Below are 19,536 nucleotides of genomic sequence, written 5' to 3' on the forward strand. Positions count from 1 at the left end.
AACACTATTTAAAAACACGAATCGAATGAACTTGATCGTGCACACGATCAAAACGTTAAGCTATACTGATTTTTGAAGTTTTCCATTATTCTTTCAATTGCAAACATGAAGAAACACATCATAACACAACACAATTGTTTATCCCCGCTGAGACAAGAGGGAATAACGACTAGCGTGATAGCGAATGTCATTGGTGCGCGGCGCAGCATCAGGAGACCTGTGGCTCATCACTGGAGTACAGCGGGAGATTCCTTTCACACGCATTACGGAGGCATAGAGCTGAACGCGCGCCCGGTCTCCCTGCACGCGCACTTGTGTGGATGAATTAAGGGGTTATTACTATACCTGAAAGGAAGGTGTTGCAGTTTAGATAATAATTTACCACAAGGAATCACTATGGATTGCTCTGAAGAGGTACAGTCACTCTCAGATGAAGCCAGCACTCCCACCGAGTTGAAGAAAGGAATGTCAATATTTTTGGATGTGAGTATTTTAAAGCATTTTTTATCTTGTCTAATTGTAAAACGAATGATTCATACTGAACGACAAATGGAAAGGGAGATGTAAAATAACCTGTTGATGGACTCACAGTGCTGTATGAGGATTTGTGTTGAGTGTCCACTTGCAGGTTGACAGGTCATCACCATAGCTTTAAAAGTGTTCACTTGCAGCTCATCTTATGTAGAAATGTGTATATATATATATATATGAAGAGTTTATTTGCAAAAACAGATAAAAATCACATTATCATTATGTTATCATGGTTTTATTATGTTAGTTAGCTATAAATATTTTTTGTAGATATTTTTGCTTTATATCAAAATAACCCAACTGCAGGTTGATTGAGAATTAACTGAAATGCACAATGGAAAAAAAAACGAGATTTAAAAAAAAAAAATATGTATAATGTATATCCATTACATTACACATTTTAGGTATAATCTGACTACTTTTAGTTTACGTTTGACCTAACTAGTTTATCACATTGATTTAAATAGGATAACCTTGTACCATATTGACATAAAAATACAAAGAGTAAGAAAATGTATTCCATTTGTTCTTATTAACTGGTGTTTGTGAACGAACTGTAGGCGGTTTATGAGTTTAATGAAAAGCTAATAATTCATTAAATAAAATTAAAAAAATAAAACCGTGCTAAATATATATATATATATATATATATTATTTGTTTATCTGCATGCCACGTGACCATAACCAATATCGGAGAACCAACAAACATGCAAATATGATACTTAATTATACAATATTTATTTTAAAATCTCAGGGGTACTTCAAGTAAATTATTAGGTGAAGGAGGATCAGATGACAACAAAGTTTGTGAATTTGTGCATTTGAATGTGTTTGAAAGACAAAAGCATTCCAAAGACATAGAAACACGTGGTTAAATAAGTGATAGTTCAATTAAATTTGATCAAAAATATACACATATAAATTTATTTTTATAGTTTCTTTGTGAATTATAAAACTTTTATATTTAGAAAATGTGTCCTGCATTTTTATGTCACTGTACCGAAACAGTGTATATTTTAGTCCATTGGCTAAGACTAATTTTAACATTTATGATCAGGCAATATTCCTGTGTCCCTTTAGCTACAAGGTGTGAGTAAATAGGCCTCATCATTTTCAGGTAAATGTGTTAAAAAGTCTGAAAAATCTGTGTGTAACTTTAAAGCATGGCACTACCAAACACCGATTTTCTATAATTTAACACACTTTTTGGGGAGTTACTTCATAACATTTGGTTTTTATATGTGCACCACTGTATATAAGTAGCTGATTCGCATCTTTAAGCTAGGTTCAAAAATGTCTCAAATTGTCCCTAACGAAACAGTAACGACAAAAACATGTTATCATTGTTTTGGTAGTGACAAAAGAGAACACTTAATCCTTTATTTGAGGGAAATAAACCAAATTAAGAATGGCCCATATAGTGCAATTTGATTAACTATAAACTATAAACTGATTTTTGGTCTTAATTGTGACTGGCATCTTCATTAATGTTAAGATATCATAATTTAGGCTATTTACAGTCATTATACATAATGTTAATTAGCATATTATTAATTAGTCATTGTGCATAGTTTATACACATTTGGTTATTAAATCTCTTTTCTGCTCTATAATGAATGTAGATCTTCTTTTCCAACAAAAGCACGCCTAAAGAGCGATTTAAGGTGCAGTTTTAGTTTCTAATTAAATTGTAGTATGCTGTCTAAAGAGTCTCCCCAGAGACATGAGGTGTGTATTGTTAATTATCATACAGGAATAAGGAAGCACCAGTCTCTGACAGATTGGTGGCATAGTTTTTCACTCCTCTAAGGAGGAAGCTATATTCAGCATATCTTGGCATGCCTAGCAGAGGGCCATATTTAGAGTGTGAATATTCTTGCTGTGAATTGGGACTTTATTTAACGGACCACTACAGCGTGCCTGGGTGTTCAAAGTCAACATAGCCATCATCACTTTTTCTTTCATCTCTGCTCTTTTAGGCCTTGTCCTAAATAATTTACACTGCTAGAGTCCCTTTACATGATCAACGCAGCATGAATTTTCCATGGCCCCTAGTTATGAACTGATATTGTCCTGTTTGCTTTTTAGATATTGAGAAGAGCTGATAAAAACGGTAAGACATTGCCTTTTTGTGCACTTGTGTTTCACCTGTAGTGTTTGTTTTAGACTAGAACACATTACTCTAACTGTGCATCCATATGTTTGAATGGTTGTCCATTCGCAGTCTGTGCGGTTGCTCTGTTGTCATGGAAACACTAGGTGTCCATACTGTCAGGCTCGTAGGGAAGAGAGAGAGAGGTGTATTAACTCAAAGATCCTTTTTAATGAAAAACTCAAAAACAGAAAGGCTTCATTCAGAACAAAAATCACATCATAATAAAAATAAAGCAAAAGCAAACAAAAGACAGAATATAACTTAACTGGAAGACAGATAGAACGGCAGGAAGACAGGCAGGTAAATGATCGATTGGCAGGAGAATGGTTTGAGTCCAGTGTCTAACAAGTAGATCTGACGGTGTGTTGGTGAAAGTACTGAGTATATATGGAGGTGAGTTGATGAGGAGTGGCAGGTGCAGGAGATCAGTAGGCTGGTGATTGGGAACGAGTGGGCGTGGTGATGGAACCTGACGGTCCGGATGTGTTGCTGACAGTACCCCCTCCTCCACGGGCAGCTCCCGATGCCCGGGAACGACGGCGAGGGCGGCCGCGAGGTCTGGGAGCAGGGCGGTCCGGATGTTGTTGATGATAGTCTGAGAGTAGAGATGGATCGAGAATGTCATTGCGAGGAACCCAGGACCGTTCCTCGGGACCATAGCCCTCCCAGTCCACGAGGTACTCCAGCTGACCCCCTCGCCGCCGAGAGTCCAGGATCTCCCGGACAGAGTAGACAGATGGGTCCTCCTGGACCTCCGGAGGAGGAGGCACCTCGGCACCGCCAGGTTCTGTGGAGGAATGAAGAGGAGGGTTAGTGGTAGGTTTGAGAAGAGAGACATGGAATGTAGGGTGAATGCGGTAGTGTGCAGGGAGCTGAAGCTGGTAGGTGACGGGGTTGATTTGCCTCTGGATGGGAAACGGCCCGATGTAGCGGGGGCTGAGTTTCCTACAGGGCAGTCGGAGGCGGATGTCCTTGGTGGAGAGCCACACTAGCTCTCCAGGTTGGTAGGTGGGAGCTGGACGACGTCGGACATCCGCAAAGGTCTTATGTCTCCGAACTGCTTGCTGTAGGTGAACGTGGGCCGAGTCCCAGACCCTCTCACTTTCCCGGAACCAGTGGTCGACGGCTGGGATGTTGGAGGGCTCTTCTGACCAGGGGAACAGAGGGGGTTGATAGCCCAGCACACATTGAAAGGGAGTAAGGCCAGTAGTGGATTGTCTCAGAGAGTTTTGGGCATATTCGGCCCAAGGCAGGTAACGGCTCCAATCATGCTGGTCGGAAGAGCAATAGGCCCGGAGGAAGCGTCCGAGTTCTTGAATCTTCCGCTCAGTCTGGCCGTTCGTTTGAGGGTGGTAGCCTGAAGATAGACTGATGGATACCTGGAGTTGTTTGAAGAATGCATGCCATACCCGGGAGATGAACTGTGGGCCCCGGTCCGACACGATGTCCTCTGGGAGGCCGAAATAGCGAAAGACAGACTGGAAGAGGGTTTCTGCGGTCTCCATAGCCGTGGGCAATCCTTTGAGGGGAACAAACCGGCACGACTTGGAGAACCGGTCGACGATGACTAGAATGCAGGTGAAATTGTTGGATGGTGGCAGGTCGGTGACAAAGTCAATCCCTATGTGGGACCAGGGCCGGGCAGGTATGGGCAGAGGCTGGAGTTTTCCTTGTGGTAGCTGTCGTGGAGTGTTGGTCATGGCACAGACTGAGCAGGCACGGACATGGTGGGCTACCTCACGGGCCATTCCGGGCCACCAGTACCGGGAGCGGAGGAGTGAGAGGGTCCGCTTGCTGCCTGGGTGTCCAGAGCCCGGAGAGGAGTGAATGGAGTCCAGAAGGGAGGAGCGCATAGAGGAAGGGACGTACTGTTTCCCTTCTGGACCTTCCAGCGGAACTGGCTCTCGGGATGAGGCCTCCTGGAGTTGTTGATCCAAGCTCCACATGATGGGATTGAGGAAGAGCTCTGGAGGAAGGATGGGTTCGGAGGTTGGCTGCGGGTCTGGCTGGTGGATACGGGATAAGGCGTCCGCCTTTAGGTTCTTGTGCCCTGGACGGTAGGTGATGGTGAAGCAGAACCTGGAGAAGAATAGGGCCCACCGAGCTTGGCGAGGATTCAGCCGTTTGGCCTCTCGGATGTATTCCAGGTTACGGTGGTCGGTAATGACGTTGAACGGGTGTTTAGCACCCTCCAGCCAGTGCCTCCATTCCTCCAGAGCTAGCTTGATGGCCAGGAGTTCCCGATTGCCGATGTCGTAGTTCTGTTCCGCTGGGGAAAATTTCCGGGAAAAGAAGGCACATGGATGGAGTTTGGGAGGCTCTCCGGAGTACTGTGAGAGTACGGCTCCAGCCCCGACGGTGGACGCATCGACTTCCACGATGAAAGGTTTGGTGGGATCTGGAAGGATGAGGGCCGGAGCCGTACAGAAGGCAGACTTGAGTGAGGTGAAGGCGTGGATGGCGTCAGGGGTCCAGGTGAGGGTTTTGGGCTTGCCCTTAAGCAGGTTGGTGAGGCTGGCAGAATGAAGGCTGAATTGGTGGATGAAACGGCGGTAAAAGTTGGCGAATCCGAGGAAGCGTTGGAGTTCCTTAACTGTAGATGGCTGGGGCCAGTCCCTGATGGCTGCGACCTTGTCCGTGTCCATGCTGATCCCAGCTGGACTGATGACGTAGCCGAGGAACTGGATGGTGGTTTGGTGGAACTCGCACTTCTCCGCCTTGAGGTACAGGTGGTGGTGTCTCAGCTTCGTGAGGACCTGCGTAACGTGGTGGCGATGGTCGGCCAGGTTCCGAGAGTAGATGAGGATGTCGTCGATGTAGACGATGACGAACCGGTGGAGGAACTCTCGGAACACCTCGTTCATGAAGCCCTGGAAGACTGAGGGCGCGTTGACCAGGCCATAGGGCATGACCCGGTAGTGATAGTGGCCAGTGGGGGTGATGAAGGCGGTCTTCCATTCGTCCCCAGGGCGGATACGAACGAGGTTGTATGCGCTACGCAGGTCCAGCTTGGAGAAGATGCGAGCTCCACGCAGTTCCTCGAGGGCAGCTGGGACCAACGGCAGGGGATATGGAAACTTGACTGTCTGGGAATTCAGGACATGGTAATCGATACAAGGTCGCAGGCCTCCGTCCTTCTTCCCCACAAAGAAGAAACTGGAGGCGGCTGGCGAGGTGGATGGCACGATGAATCCCTGTTGGAGAGCCTCCTTGATGTACTCCTCCATGGCCTTCTGCTCCGGGATGGACAATGGGTAGACCTTACCCTTAGGGAGTTTAGCTCCAGGCAGCAAGTTGATGGCGCAGTCCCATGGCCTATGCGGTGGCAATCTGGTGGCAGCCTGCTTGCTGAAAACGTCCTGGAACGCCCTGTAGTCCTCCGGGATAGAGACGTCCTTGGTGGAGTCGGGACTCTCGATGAGGGTTGACTGAATAGAGAGGTTCGGGATAGGTAGGTGTCGAAGACAGGATTCGTGGCACTTGGAACTCCACTGGAGGATGTCACATCTCTCCCAGTCGATCGATGGTGAGTGCTTGATTAGCCAAGGGCGTCCCAGGACGATGTCCACAGTAGCGCCCTCCAACACCAGAAAGGAGATTTCCTCCACGTGGAAGTTGCCGATTTGGAGCTGACAATCAGGCGAACGTTGCTTAACTCGACCGGGTCCCAGGGGCTCACCTCTGATAGTGTTGATCTGGTAGTGGGGTTGCTGAGGTAAGGCTGGTATGTTGAGGGTTCTCAATGTGTTGAGGGAGATGAAGTTCCCCGAGGCACCCGAGTCGATGAGGGCTTGGACTGTGAAGGCAGAGTCTTGGATCAATAGAATGACTGGGAGTTTTCTCATGTGAGTTACGTCTGGGGAGATATTTAAAATACTCACAGAAGAGCGTGGTGGTTTGATGGGACAGGAAGTGATGGTGTGGTTCTCCCCTCCACAGTATAGACAGAGCCCCTGGGACACACGGCGATATCTCTCGGCAGCGGACAGATGGTATGAGTCCGTCTGCATGGGTTCTGGTGTTGGAGGGGAATATCCAGGAGCGGGCGAGGCGGCTGGCAGTGAGACGGTGTCAGGAGCACATGCAAACAAGCGCTGGGCGATCTGGTTGGTCTTTTGGAGGAGCGCTTCGAGACCGATGGAATCATCAAAAATCACCAGTTGCTGTCTGATGTTGCTGTTCAGCCCTTGACGGAAGATTGAGCAGAGCGCTGGTTCATTCCAGCCACTGAGGGTCGCTAGAGTGCGGAACCGGAGAGTGTACTCACCAGCCGAAGAAGAGCCTTGACGCAGGCGTAACAGTTCATCCGAGACTGATAAGGATCCGGTAGATCTTCCAAAAACTTCCTTGAAGTGTTTAGTAAATGCAGATAGATTACCGATTATGGGATTTTCCGCTTGCCACAGTGCATCAGCCCAGTCCAGCGCTCTGCCCGACAGCAAACTGGTGATGAACGCCATCTTAGATCGCTCCGTGGGAAATCGCTGGGGCTGCATCTCAAAATGTAGAGTACACTGCAGAAGGAAGCCGTTGCATTTGTCCGCCTCGCCCGAATAGCAAGCAGGTAAGGCCATGGGACTTCCAGAGGCAAACGGGGAAGTGCTCGGTGAAGGTCGGAAGTGGGGCGAGTTGACATGGTGAAGGATCTGAATCTTGTCTAGGTCAGATCTTCTGTCAGGCTCGTAGGGAAGAGAGAGAGAGGTGTATTAACTCAAAGATCCTTTTTAATGAAAAACTCAAAAACAGAAAGGCTTCATTCAGAACAAAAATCACATCATAATAAAAATAAAGCAAAAGCAAACAAAAGACAGAATATAACTTAACTGGAAGACAGATAGAACGGCAGGAAGACAGGCAGGTAAATGATCGATTGGCAGGAGAATGGTTTGAGTCCAGTGTCTAACAAGTAGATCTGACGGTGTGTTGGTGAAAGTGCTGAGTATATATGGAGGTGAGTTGATGAGGAGCGGCAGCTGCAGGAGATCAGTAGGCTGGTGATTGGGAACGAGTGGGCGTGGTGATGGAACCTGACGGTCCGGATGTGTTGCTGACACATACATTACCTAATGTTAGTCAATATTTTAGTAGAGTGATACAAACAAATGTCATTGTGCCTCTTCCTATCATATGCTCTTATAGTTCAGTTTTAGCAACAATGAAAATATAAAAATAGCATTAATTAGGTATCTAATGTGAAGTTCTGTTCAGGTGTTGTGAATTCAAGCTTAGTTATTTTGCTTTAGCATGCATAGTACTAGAGGTCAACCGATACGTGTTTTTCAGGGCAGATGCGATACAGATTATTACAAATCAAGTAGACCAATAACCGATATTTTAAACCGATATATACTGTATGTCTGGTGTCAAAAATTTAAATTAATGTCAAAATTAAGAATAACAAGATCTCTGACAAACATTACTGTAAATGCTTTTTATCACCAGATCGGTTTAGAAAATGACCGATAACCATAAAATGCTTTATATCGGCACCGATAATCAGTCAACCCTATATGCAGTAATACACTATAAAATGATTTGTTGGTTTAACTTAAAGTAACTGAAACTGAAATATACAGTCAAACCTAAATTTATTCAGACACCTTCAACATATCCTACATTATCAGTTTATTTGCTGTGTTAAAATTGTAAAAATGTATGGTCAGGTCAAAGTGTCTGAATAACTTTATCAATTTTATTGGTAGTCCACTGTATGAAGAATTATAATATGTCACAGTTTTACTTTATTTTGCTATACTCTGCACCCACTAGTAAAAAAAAAAATCAAAATTATATCTGGTGTCTGAATAATATTTGGTGTGACTGTATATACACAAATAACTTAATAATGTTAAAATGATGTTCATTGTAAGTTATGTATATGAATTTGTGTTGTATTATACAATAATTGTAAACTTATAATTTAATGTATTTTATGACAGATGAATTTAATTTATATTTTTTTCTGTTTATCATATTGTACAATGTAATGGAATTTTATGCTATTTTTACAGTATATACAGTATGTAAACACTATATTTTAAAACATTTATAAAAAGTTCTGGATCTGTTATATTGAATACTATATTGTCAGTTAATGCATTTTAACAGTGAAGTCAAATAATCTTTATTTATATAGTAGTGCATTATATGATACAGATAGTTTTAAAGCAGATTCACAGTAATAAACATGCAAATAGCAAACCATTATCCAGTATTCAGCTTCAGTCAATTCATCATTGATTCAGTTCTGTTTAAGTTAATCAATTATGAAACTAATTTAGTTCTGCTATGAGCAAATCTACAAAAAGCAACTCAAATTAGCTCAAATTAGTCAAATGTTGTTTTGTTTCGGTTAAAAAAGTGTTGATTTTATAAAGTAAAATTTGATTAAACTGTAAAGCACCTCTACAAAAGACAACAGTGTCATGTTAACCCCAACTAAGCAAGCAATAGTGAAATATTATTTAATATCACAAGTGTTGGGAAGGTTTGGAAATGTAATAGGTTATAGATTACAAGTTACTCTATTTAAAGTAGTGTAACTATTTTAATTATTTTACTAAAATAATGTAACTGATTTCATTTCATTACTCTTTGATAACTTTTCTGAATTTACATTTAGCAGATGCTTTTATTCAAAGCGACTTACAAATGAGGACAACAGAAGCAATCAAATTTCGAGATTATAATAGGTAGAAATATCTCTGTATGGTAACAATTGCAGGTTGTTTCGGTGTACAATGTCAGGCATTTTTGCAGACCTCTTTCTCATATTGTGTTAATTCTGAGGCTTTTCCACTACATTTTATTTCATATTGTATATTAGTAGGTGTATGGCACACAGCATGTGCAGCAGTACATTTATTCTATTTTGAGTATAGGCTGGCATGACTCACCTGTCACTGTTTGTTTGAAAACCTCTAGGCGTCTGCACCGACTAACACGAGCCCTCAGCCCTGTCGCAAACATTGTATTTTGTCGTCCGTGTGTGCATGTTTTCCCAAACACCTGAGATCTGATGTGCATGAGCTAAATTGCCATTGTCTGAAGGATGATGATCTTTGCTTGCTTTCTCATTTATAGATTCAGCACAGTCTATAATAAATCTGAAATACTTTTATAAGTTGGATTTTTTTTCAGGGCAACTTTTTAACCACATTTTCCTCTCAAAAGATGACGGGAAGCTGTCCTTTGACGAGTTCAAGGCCTATTTCTCAGACGGTGTTCTGTCAGGAGATGAATTAAAGGAGCTTTTCCATACAATTGACACTCATAACACAAAGTAAGTATTGCTGCTTTTTATTCACATACACATCTTAATGACAAGGCACCTTTTTATGTTCCTCAGATCGACAGACTGATTAAACCCTTTGGAGGTCTTGTCTTAACAAACCTTTCCAAAAGGAAAAACAATGCATTAAGAGCAGGGGTGAAAACTTTTGAACAGAATGGAGATGTGTACATTTTTCTTATTTTGCCTAAATATCATATTATTTTCATTTCGTACTGCCCTTCAGAGGCTACAGAAGATACAGAGCATGTTTCTCAGAAGACAAAATAAGTTAAATTTACCCTGATCTTCAAATTAAAAAGGTTTCACCCCTCAACTCTTAATGCATAGTTTTTCCTTCTGGAGCATCAGTGAGCGTTTGTACCTTCTGTAATAGTTGAAAAGAGTTCATATACATAAAAATGCTGGAAAACCAACCATTTGTGGGACCTAAAGGATTTTTCTGAAGAACAGCAGAAAGTTTAACTGTTCAGGACAAACAAAGGACTCATGAACAACTATCACTAAACAAAACAAAACACAAAAAACAGCTGTGGATCATTAAGGTAACAACACAGTATTAGGAATCAAGGGGATGTAAACTTCTATAAATTCAACTATTATTTTCTCTTGTGGACTATATGTAAACATCTTTTATGTGAAATATCTTATTCAGGTCAGTACTAATTAAACAATAACATGCATTTTGATTTTGTATGATACAGTATCTTATTTTGTAAAATAGTTAATGTTTTGCAGATTCTGAAAGGGTCAAAAGTCGAAACCAGTCTGAGTCCAGGCAAAGTTACAACATAAAGGCTCTAAGTTACAACTTATTCATACCAAGTATGTTTGCTTTGCACCATTAAACTTAGATGAAACGTAGTGTGTATAAACTAGATATTTATAGAAGCCAGTGTGGCCAGGGGTAAAACAGTACAATTGTTAAATAGCATCATTTAACATCTTTAAAGTGTACCTGAAGTACAGTATACTTGCAATAGTTCCACTTTAGCACAATCAAATATACTTAAGTATATCTTTAGTTGGACTTTAGCACTACTTCCACACAATTAATGTGCATTAAGTACAAAATTAGTTAATCCAATTTAGCAGACGTTAAATATACAGTTTAGTATACGAAAAATACAACACAGGTTATATGAAATAAATGTATTTTAAATAGATTTTTTTGTTACATTTATTTTTCGCTAGGGTAGGCTGTTATGCATTTCTGAATTCAGCAAATGATTCAAAGACTCACTCATGTTAAATATTTCCACCTACTGAGATTGTATAATGGTGTAACAAACCAACAGTGAGTACTGAGGATTTTGATTCAGCCCAGTGAGTCAAATGTTATGAATCAGTCATAACCTTTGACTCATTGAGCTGAATCAAATTCCTCAGAACTTGCTGTTATGGCTCATCAGCTATTTGATAACCTGAATGACGGACACAGTCAATTTACCAAAGAGATTTATCTGAGTTCACTCAAATCCTTTGAATTAAAGAATCAAGTTTTTTGGAATCGACTCCCAGCCCTACATATTAACACCCACAAATGCAAAGGAATTAGAGCCTTAAATGGTGCCTCAAATATGTTATTATTATTATTTTTACAATATTCCTGCCAATTTTCTTGCTGTATAATTTTATCACAAAAAGTTATGGTTATACAGTAGCAATGATGCTTTGCTTTATTCTTGATTTTTTTTTTTTTGTGGGAGGTGAAACAACAAGCCTACACTTAAAATTTTGCAATATGTCTATGTAGTGATTAATGTAGTTTCCGTAACATAAGTTATAGGGAGTAAATCTTTATCTTGCCTTCACCTCCTCACAGAATGATTCCATGTCACTTAAGTCATCTTGGTTTCCATAGCAGCAGCTCTCCTGGCAGGCACATGCTTCCTTTGTAGTAGGTGTTTGATGAGAATGTGCTTCTGATTTTATTTTCCATTCATTGTGTGGCTGGGCCGATTTGGTTTGATGTGGTATTTCAAAGAAAAAAAAATCACTTTCCTGTGCCAACATAATGGTCAGCCTTTCCCCTTAGCACAAGCATAATATTGTTTTGGGTCAAGCATCAATTATTCATTATGATAGATAATAATGATTAAAGTGTGAACCTAATAGCTTTCTCAGGAAAATGTCTACAAAGTAACTGTTTAGTACTGTTTAGTACACTCAAAATAGGCATTTTCAAAATGATATAATAAATTATCTGTGGGGTCTTTAGAGCTGACAATTCACAGACACATTCTCGGGACATCTGAGACTTTTATATTACATGTTGTAAAATAGTTTTAAATAGAGTTTTAAATCTTATTTTGTACCCTATTTGTGGAAAGTGCTACCATATGAAATCTTGTAAGATGAGGGGTCCTGCATTAACTCTAAATATCTCAGACACTATCATATCATGTTTGATATGTCTGAGAAAATAACTTAAAGCATGATTTCAAGCATACTGACGAATGACAGAGGTTTTTATCTAAACATATCAGTTCCACCATCACAGATCAATTTTGTAAATGGATTATCGCAATTCACAAGTCACAGACAGAGAAACCTGAAAGGAGGATTCCTTGAAAACATTTTCTCAGCAGAATAAATCTTTCCTTGAAAGTGACTCAACCTTTTAAATCCAATCTTTAGGTGTGAGAAGAGCTCCGGGTTTTTTTTAATGTCTACAGTTGTGGCCAAAAGTTTTGAGAATTACATAAATATTGGAAATTGGAAAAGTTTTTATAATAGCAATTTGCATATACTCCAGAATGTTATGAAGAGTGATCAGATGAATTGCATAGTCCTTCTTCTTTGCCATGAAAATGAACTTAATCCCGAAAAAAATTTTCATTGCTGTCATTAAAGGACCTGCTGAGATCATTTCAGTAATCGTCTTGTTAACTCAGGTGAGAATGTTGACGAGCACAAGGCTGGAGATCATTATGTCAGGCTGATTGGGTTAGAATGGCAGACTTGACATGTTAAAAGGAGGGTGATGCTTGAAATCATTGTTCTTCCATTGTTAACCATGGTGACCTGCAAAGAAATGCGTGCAGCCATCATTGCGTTGCATAAAAATGGCTTCACAGGCAAGGATATTGTTACTAAGATTGCACCTAAATCAACAATTTATAGGATCATCAAGAACTTCAAGGAATAAGGTTCAATTCTTGTTAAGAAGGCTTCAGGGCGTCCAAGAAAGTCCAGCAAGCGCCAGGATCGTCTCCTAAAGAGGATTCAGCTGCGGGATCGGAGTGCCACCAGTGCAGAGCTTGCTCAGGAATGGCAGCAGGCAGGTGTGAGCGCATCTGCACGCACAGTGAGGCCAAGACTTTTGGAAGATGGCCTGGTGTCAAGAAGGGCAGCAATGAAGCCACTTCTCTCCAAAAAAAAAAAACATCAGGGACAGATTGATCTTCTGCAAAAAGTATGGCGAATGGACTGCTGAGGACTGGGGCAAAGTCAAATTCTCAGATGAAGCCTCTTTCCGATTGTTTGGGGCATCTGGAAAAAGGCTTGTCCGGTGAAGAAAAGGTGAGCGCTACCATCAGTCCTGTGTCATGCCAACAGTAAAGCATCCTGAGACCATTCATGTGTGGGGTTGTGTCAGGGTTTCTATAAGGGAGGACTCAAACGCAGAATGAACAGTGATGGTTATTTATTGAACAACGGGCAGACAAGAGAAGGTGAGGAGGGGAGTGAACACAGTCCAAACAATGGGCAGTGAGGAACTTGATGACAGGCAGGCGGTGAGAATGACCACTGAGTCCAGGTAACAGTCCAGTAGGGAGCCGAGATGGCTAGAAGCTGGAAGCTAGCTGCTGGGCCAGACAGGAACCTGAGTGGAAGCCACTCCACACTCGAGCCAGGAGCACCGTCTGCAGGACTGAACAGGGCAGGACAAGACAGGACTGGGGAAAAGACAGGGATCCACGAACAACTTGGCAGGGTATTTACAGTATATAAAAGGTAGACAAGCAATAAACTATGACTGAAACTCACACTGAGGTAGAATTAACAACGAACTGGCAAAGACAAGAGGGAAGGTGCACGCTTATAAAGGGGACAGGATACATGAGGAACAGCTGGGGACACTCATACAAACGAGAGGGACAGGTGATAACACTCAGAACAATGAGGACTAAACAAGGGGGTGTGGTAACGGGAAACAAGGAGGCAGGACAAGGGGAGCACATGGCAGACAACAACAAAGACAAAGCCATGTGCTCAAACACAACACAAACATAGACACATTAAACAGAGACAGAACAGACAAGACTGTCAGGGGTGATCCCTGACAGGTTGCTTCTCATCCAAGGGAGTGGGCTCACTCACAATTTTGCCCAAAAACACAGCCATGAATAAAGAATGGTACCAAAACACCCTCCAACAGCAACTTCTTCCAACAATCCAACAACAGTTTGGTGAAGAACAATGCATTTTCCAGCACGATGGAGCACCGTGCCATAAGGCAAAAGTGATAACTAAGTGGCTTGGGGACCAAAACATTGAAATTTTGGGTCCATGGCCTGGAAACTCCCCAGATCTTAATCCCATTGAGAGCTTGTGGTCAATCCTCAAGAGGCGGGTGGACAAACAAAAACCCACTAATTCTGACAAACTCCAAGAAGTGATTATGAAAGAATGGGTTGCTATCAGTCAGGATTTGGCCCAGAAGTTGATTGAGAGCATGCTCAGTCGAATTGCAGAGGTCCTGAAAAAGAAGGGCCAACACTGCAAATACTGACTCTTTGCATAAATGTCATGTAATTGTCGATAAAAGCCTTTGAAACGTATGAAGTGCTTGTAATTATATTTCAGTACATCACAGAAACAACTGAAACAAAGATCTAAAAGCAGTTTAGCAGAAAACTTTGTGAAAACTAATATTTGTGTCATTCTCAAAACTTTTGGCCACGACTGTACACTGAAAAAATTTCAACCCACTACAATTGAAAGTCAGAAACTTAATGATAGTGTTTTTCAACCTTTTTTGAGCCAAGGTACTTTTTTAATTGAAAAAAAAAAAAAAAAGGCACACCGACAATCGAAACTGTAAAAAAATGAAACTCTGTAGCCTATATTAACAATATACAGCCATTCTTATCGAAATGTCTTGAACAGGAATCAAATACACACAAAGAAAAAAGTATTTTTTGATCTTTCATATTTCTTCTTCTTTCAAATAAAAAGTGCAATTAACAATATACAGTCATTCTTATCAAAGTGTCTTGAATAGGAATCAAATAAACACGATTTTTTGATCTTATATTTCTACCTACTCAGTGTGAAACCTGGGCCTGTTTTAGGTGAAATTGAATAATTTCCCACGGCACACCTGACGATCTCTCACGGCACACTAGTGTACCGTGGCACAGTGGTTGAAAAACACTGTGATAGTGATTTCATCCCATTTTAATGACAGTTCCAATCCCTGTAGTTAATAATGCTTTAACCAGTTAAACATATTTTACCTACACTGTAAAAAATGACAGTGAATTTAACGGTAAAAAACTGTAAAAATGCTACGGTAAAAACCTGTGAAATGGTTAACGGCAAGTTCCCCTTCTATATACGGTGATAAACTGTGTTGGACATTGCATTTAATTTTACGGTAGTATACCGTTTTTGGAAGTGAAAAAGAACGTAAAATTTACAGTGAATAACCGTAAACTGATATTCCCAGAATTCCATTTTTTTATTTGATGTTTTTTTTGTTGTTGAAATAACTTCACCTTAATTTTTTTCTTGGCAGTTTTGTACATTAGGGTTGTATGTTACATCTAATGTTGTTAAATTAATGTTTTTTGCATTATTTCAGTTTTATGTGTGTTACCATGATGGTGTCTAGTGCTAGTGTGAATGACACTGTGCACCTTCTATATATGTTATTATTTAAAACCTCCGTGCGATGGACTTTGGTTCATCATGTGATGTTAATATCACCACCTGCTTTTGGTGGTTATCATTGTATTACAAAGGTACAAAACAGATTTCAGTGCTTCAAAAAGTTGGTACATTACCATTATATGAGTTAAGTTTTTTAGTATGAAATTACGGTATTTACCTGTAAATTTAAGTGAAAACCTTAAAATGTAAAACATTGCTACCGTATTTTTTACGGTAAAATTCTGGCAACCACAGCTGCCAGTTTTTTACCGTAAATTTTACGGATTTTTTTTTACAGTGTACGGTATTTTATAATCAGAGAGCGGACAATTGTAGTTTAATAAGTATCCATTACACTTAGGTCTGTCTTTCTATGGTGTAATGCCTGGAGGAGCAGGTAGAAATGAGATATAAAGATTATTGACAGTACAGCGGGTGCTTCTTAAGGCCTTATCGATGTGTTGTCTTTGTCTGTTTATTGAATGCTTTACCTCCTGCTACGATTCCTAGGTCAGTCAGTGAACATTTCAGCCAAAACACAAAGCCCCCTGTCACTATGTTTTATCCAGCAGGTCTAACAATAGTTATTTTTTTGGTGTCCTTCCATTCTTTAGAGTCTAGACAACCAATGAATCCAGTCGTTGCCTCCACACAACTGCCAAATGCTGAAAAATTTCCACCCACTGTGCTGGAAAAAAAGGATTAAAACAGTTAATCACTGTCAGTCTGTGAAGCTAATGGAAATTGCTGTTAAATTTGGCATATGTCTCTCAATAAAAACTCTAATAAAATAAAACACAAATTTTAAATTTCAATCATTTTGACAAGCTCCCATTCAATATTACCACTACATTTAGGATTGTATATATTAAAAATATTTTAAGATGTAATGAAATGATGACTTTACCTCATGGCATTGAGTGTCTCATCAGAGCAGGGTTGAGACATGGACTTGTCAGCGGACTCAGTGTTTGCCTGGTGGGTATTATTCAGGGTTGGATACTAGCTATCTAAATATGACCCTCTCTCATTAGACAAACATCACAGTCACAAAGGACCTGCCTTTGACCGAGATGCTGTCTTCATAGCTTGAAATCAGCACAGATCATTAGATCACGTTTAGATGCAACTGACACGTCTTTTAGCATGCTGTAACATTCATATTGTGGAACTAAATTTAACATGTCTGCTTTTGATCTGTTTCCAGCAATGTGGACACGGATGAGCTGTGTGGTAAGAGTTCATACTTTTTTATTGACAATATTACTGGGAGGTTCAATGTAATGATGAAGAGATGCTTGAGGCAGCTTTTGGGGTTCCTCTGAGCCTTCTGGAGACACACTTTAGAAATGACAGGTCGCTGAGGAAAAAATAAGATCCTACAAGAAATCTAAAGCCTGTCAACGGTTCCACCGAACTGGTAACCTTGATATGAGTGAGTAACTTGAATGAACAGAAGGATATTTAAGGCATGTTTGCAGACTGCCAGGAGATTCTCCAGCAGGTTCTGCCTCAGGTATCTTTTCATTTGAAATTTTTTCTATTCAAATTATATTTGACTTGCTATGTATATATATAAAAAATTAAAGAGAGTATATATTTCAGCTACTTTTCAGGGCAACATTTCTCATCTTTGTTTAGTTTATGTTTAAGTGATAAAAACTACAACCAATTAAACTGAAACTTTATACAAATATACAGACATATTTAAAAAATATACAAATGTTTTTTTTGTTGCATTTTTTGCATATAATGCAAATAACAATAACAAAATCACTGAAGAAATTATAAGTATCAGTGATACTAAAATAATGGGTGAATGCATTAAATAGCATTTAAAGAGTTATTTTATACTAAAAATACAATCAATACATATTTTTTATTCATAATTTATCAAAAATGCGGTAATACACAGCAACACATTTAAGTAAATATGTCACATAATTATTTCCAACATACAGTCAAACCAGAAATTATTCAGACACCAGATCATTTTTTTTCAAGTGTTTTTTCTTTAATTGCTAATGTGACCTTTTAACACCACAGACTGAATAAAATTAAGCATTGCTTGGTTTGGTCAACAAAGTATTGATGTGTAAATATTGCCATACTAACAATTTCTGGTTGATTGTCATCCATTACATACCTTTCTATCAATGTTATCTGACATTATAAAAAGTTCTTGTCATATTTTATTACCATTTTCTAAACTATAGCCAATAAACTGTGACAATGTGAGAAATATTAAAAGTTTTTTAATTCATTTTGGATTGGCTGTATAAAATATGGCATTAAATCAAATGATATTTGTTATATGCTTTTGTGAAAACATTGTCATATGTACCTTAATATTTAAAACAGTTTTTCTTTCTTTTAGAATACTTCTCTCAGCATCTTGGAGAATATGAAAATGTCCTCGGTGCCCTGGAAGACCTGAACGTTTCCATACTGAAAGCCATGGACAAAACTAAGAAGGTGAGTTGCCTTTCTACTTGTTCTGCTTGTAGGGTTCAACAAATAGACATGATCTCAATTACATAGTTGACTGAAACCACATCTATGAGAAAAGATGGAAAATTGTTTTCTTGTCTAATGTATGTCTAGCCACCCTCCGACTGAAAGTGATGTTAGCTGCATACGTGAGTTTATGTAACCTTTGCGGATTCATGTGGCCTCTGCCATTTGTTTTAGCTCTCAGCCTTTGTGAGTGGGCAGCAGATAGATTTGATACCTGTAAGCACTGAAATTAGTATTCTGCATCCATTCCTGGAGACTGTCAGTGTCTTATCTTAATCACTAGCAGCATGTTCCCTGGCCCCTAATGCGGCCGTTAGGTGTGTAATTTTCTCTTGAGTTGTAATAAAGCTGTTCACGCCGTGCGCTGTGGGAGCTCTTAGAGCGGATGGAGATGGATCTGCACTAGCTCAGACTCACATCTGTCTGACACACAGCCCACAACCTGTCTGCCCTCAACATACTGCTATAGAGATGAAACTGTTTGATCTCAATATGATAAAGTGTTTTATTCATTTTTTTTTAATTTAAATGTCCATTTTGTGATACAATGGATGTCAAGAATAAAAAAAATCAGACTACTCTTAAAATCAAACAGTTATGTACACTTGTGGAACATTTTGGGTTTCTCACACTAGAAGAATCTGTAGACACCCTCAAAATTGCTACCTGATCTCATGACCAAAACATACCTGTGGGAACTTCTTCACAAGATGCTAAATACTTACCAAGTACATATCACTGCATGATTACAGCTCCATATGTTCCGCTTTCCGGACATAACAAGCTTGCAGTAACATTGGAGATCATTTTTTAATTACCTTAAGAATTTGTACAGTTGACACACAAGCTACCATTAGATAAAAGATGGCTCTACACCAAAGTCTTCTAATGAAAGTATAGTTTAAACTTTTAATAGGGAAAGGACACTTAGGGGTTATTATCAAAAACTAAAAAAAAAAAAAAAAAAGTCATTACTTGAAATAAAATAAACATTAACTTTATTAAACATTAAAATTATATATAAAAACCTAACTTGGAAAGAATATATTTCAGCTACTTGCCAAAGGCAATATTTGTCATTTTTTTAAATTTAGATTATGTTTAAGTGCTAAAAAACCACAACTAAATAAACTAAAACTTGATAAAACTATACAGACATATT

At 39.7% G+C, this 19,536-nt stretch overlaps 1 protein-coding gene across 2 annotated transcripts in view; it reads left to right on the plus strand.

Annotated features, from left to right (window-relative positions):
- The first annotated feature begins 209 nt into the window (after positions 1-209).
- The window catches only part of necab1 (N-terminal EF-hand calcium binding protein 1), a 53,210-nt gene continuing 33,883 nt past the window's right edge, over positions 210-19,536 (plus strand). Inside the window, exons 1-5 of one of the 2 annotated variants that reach the window (XM_073821306.1) lie at positions 210-483; positions 2,620-2,644; positions 9,827-9,968; positions 17,065-17,090; positions 18,235-18,332. In XM_073821306.1, the coding sequence (XP_073677407.1) occupies positions 397-483; positions 2,620-2,644; positions 9,827-9,968; positions 17,065-17,090; positions 18,235-18,332 (378 nt within the window). In that variant the 5' untranslated portion in view covers positions 210-396. The remainder of the gene's footprint in view (positions 484-2,619; positions 2,645-9,826; positions 9,969-17,064; positions 17,091-18,234; positions 18,333-19,536) is intronic. The other variant, XM_073821307.1, reaches the window with a different exon arrangement.

The sequence above is a fragment of the Garra rufa genome, chromosome 17 (assembly GCF_049309525.1).
Source record: "Garra rufa chromosome 17, GarRuf1.0, whole genome shotgun sequence".
NCBI classification, from domain to species: Eukaryota; Metazoa; Chordata; class Actinopteri; order Cypriniformes; family Cyprinidae; genus Garra; species Garra rufa.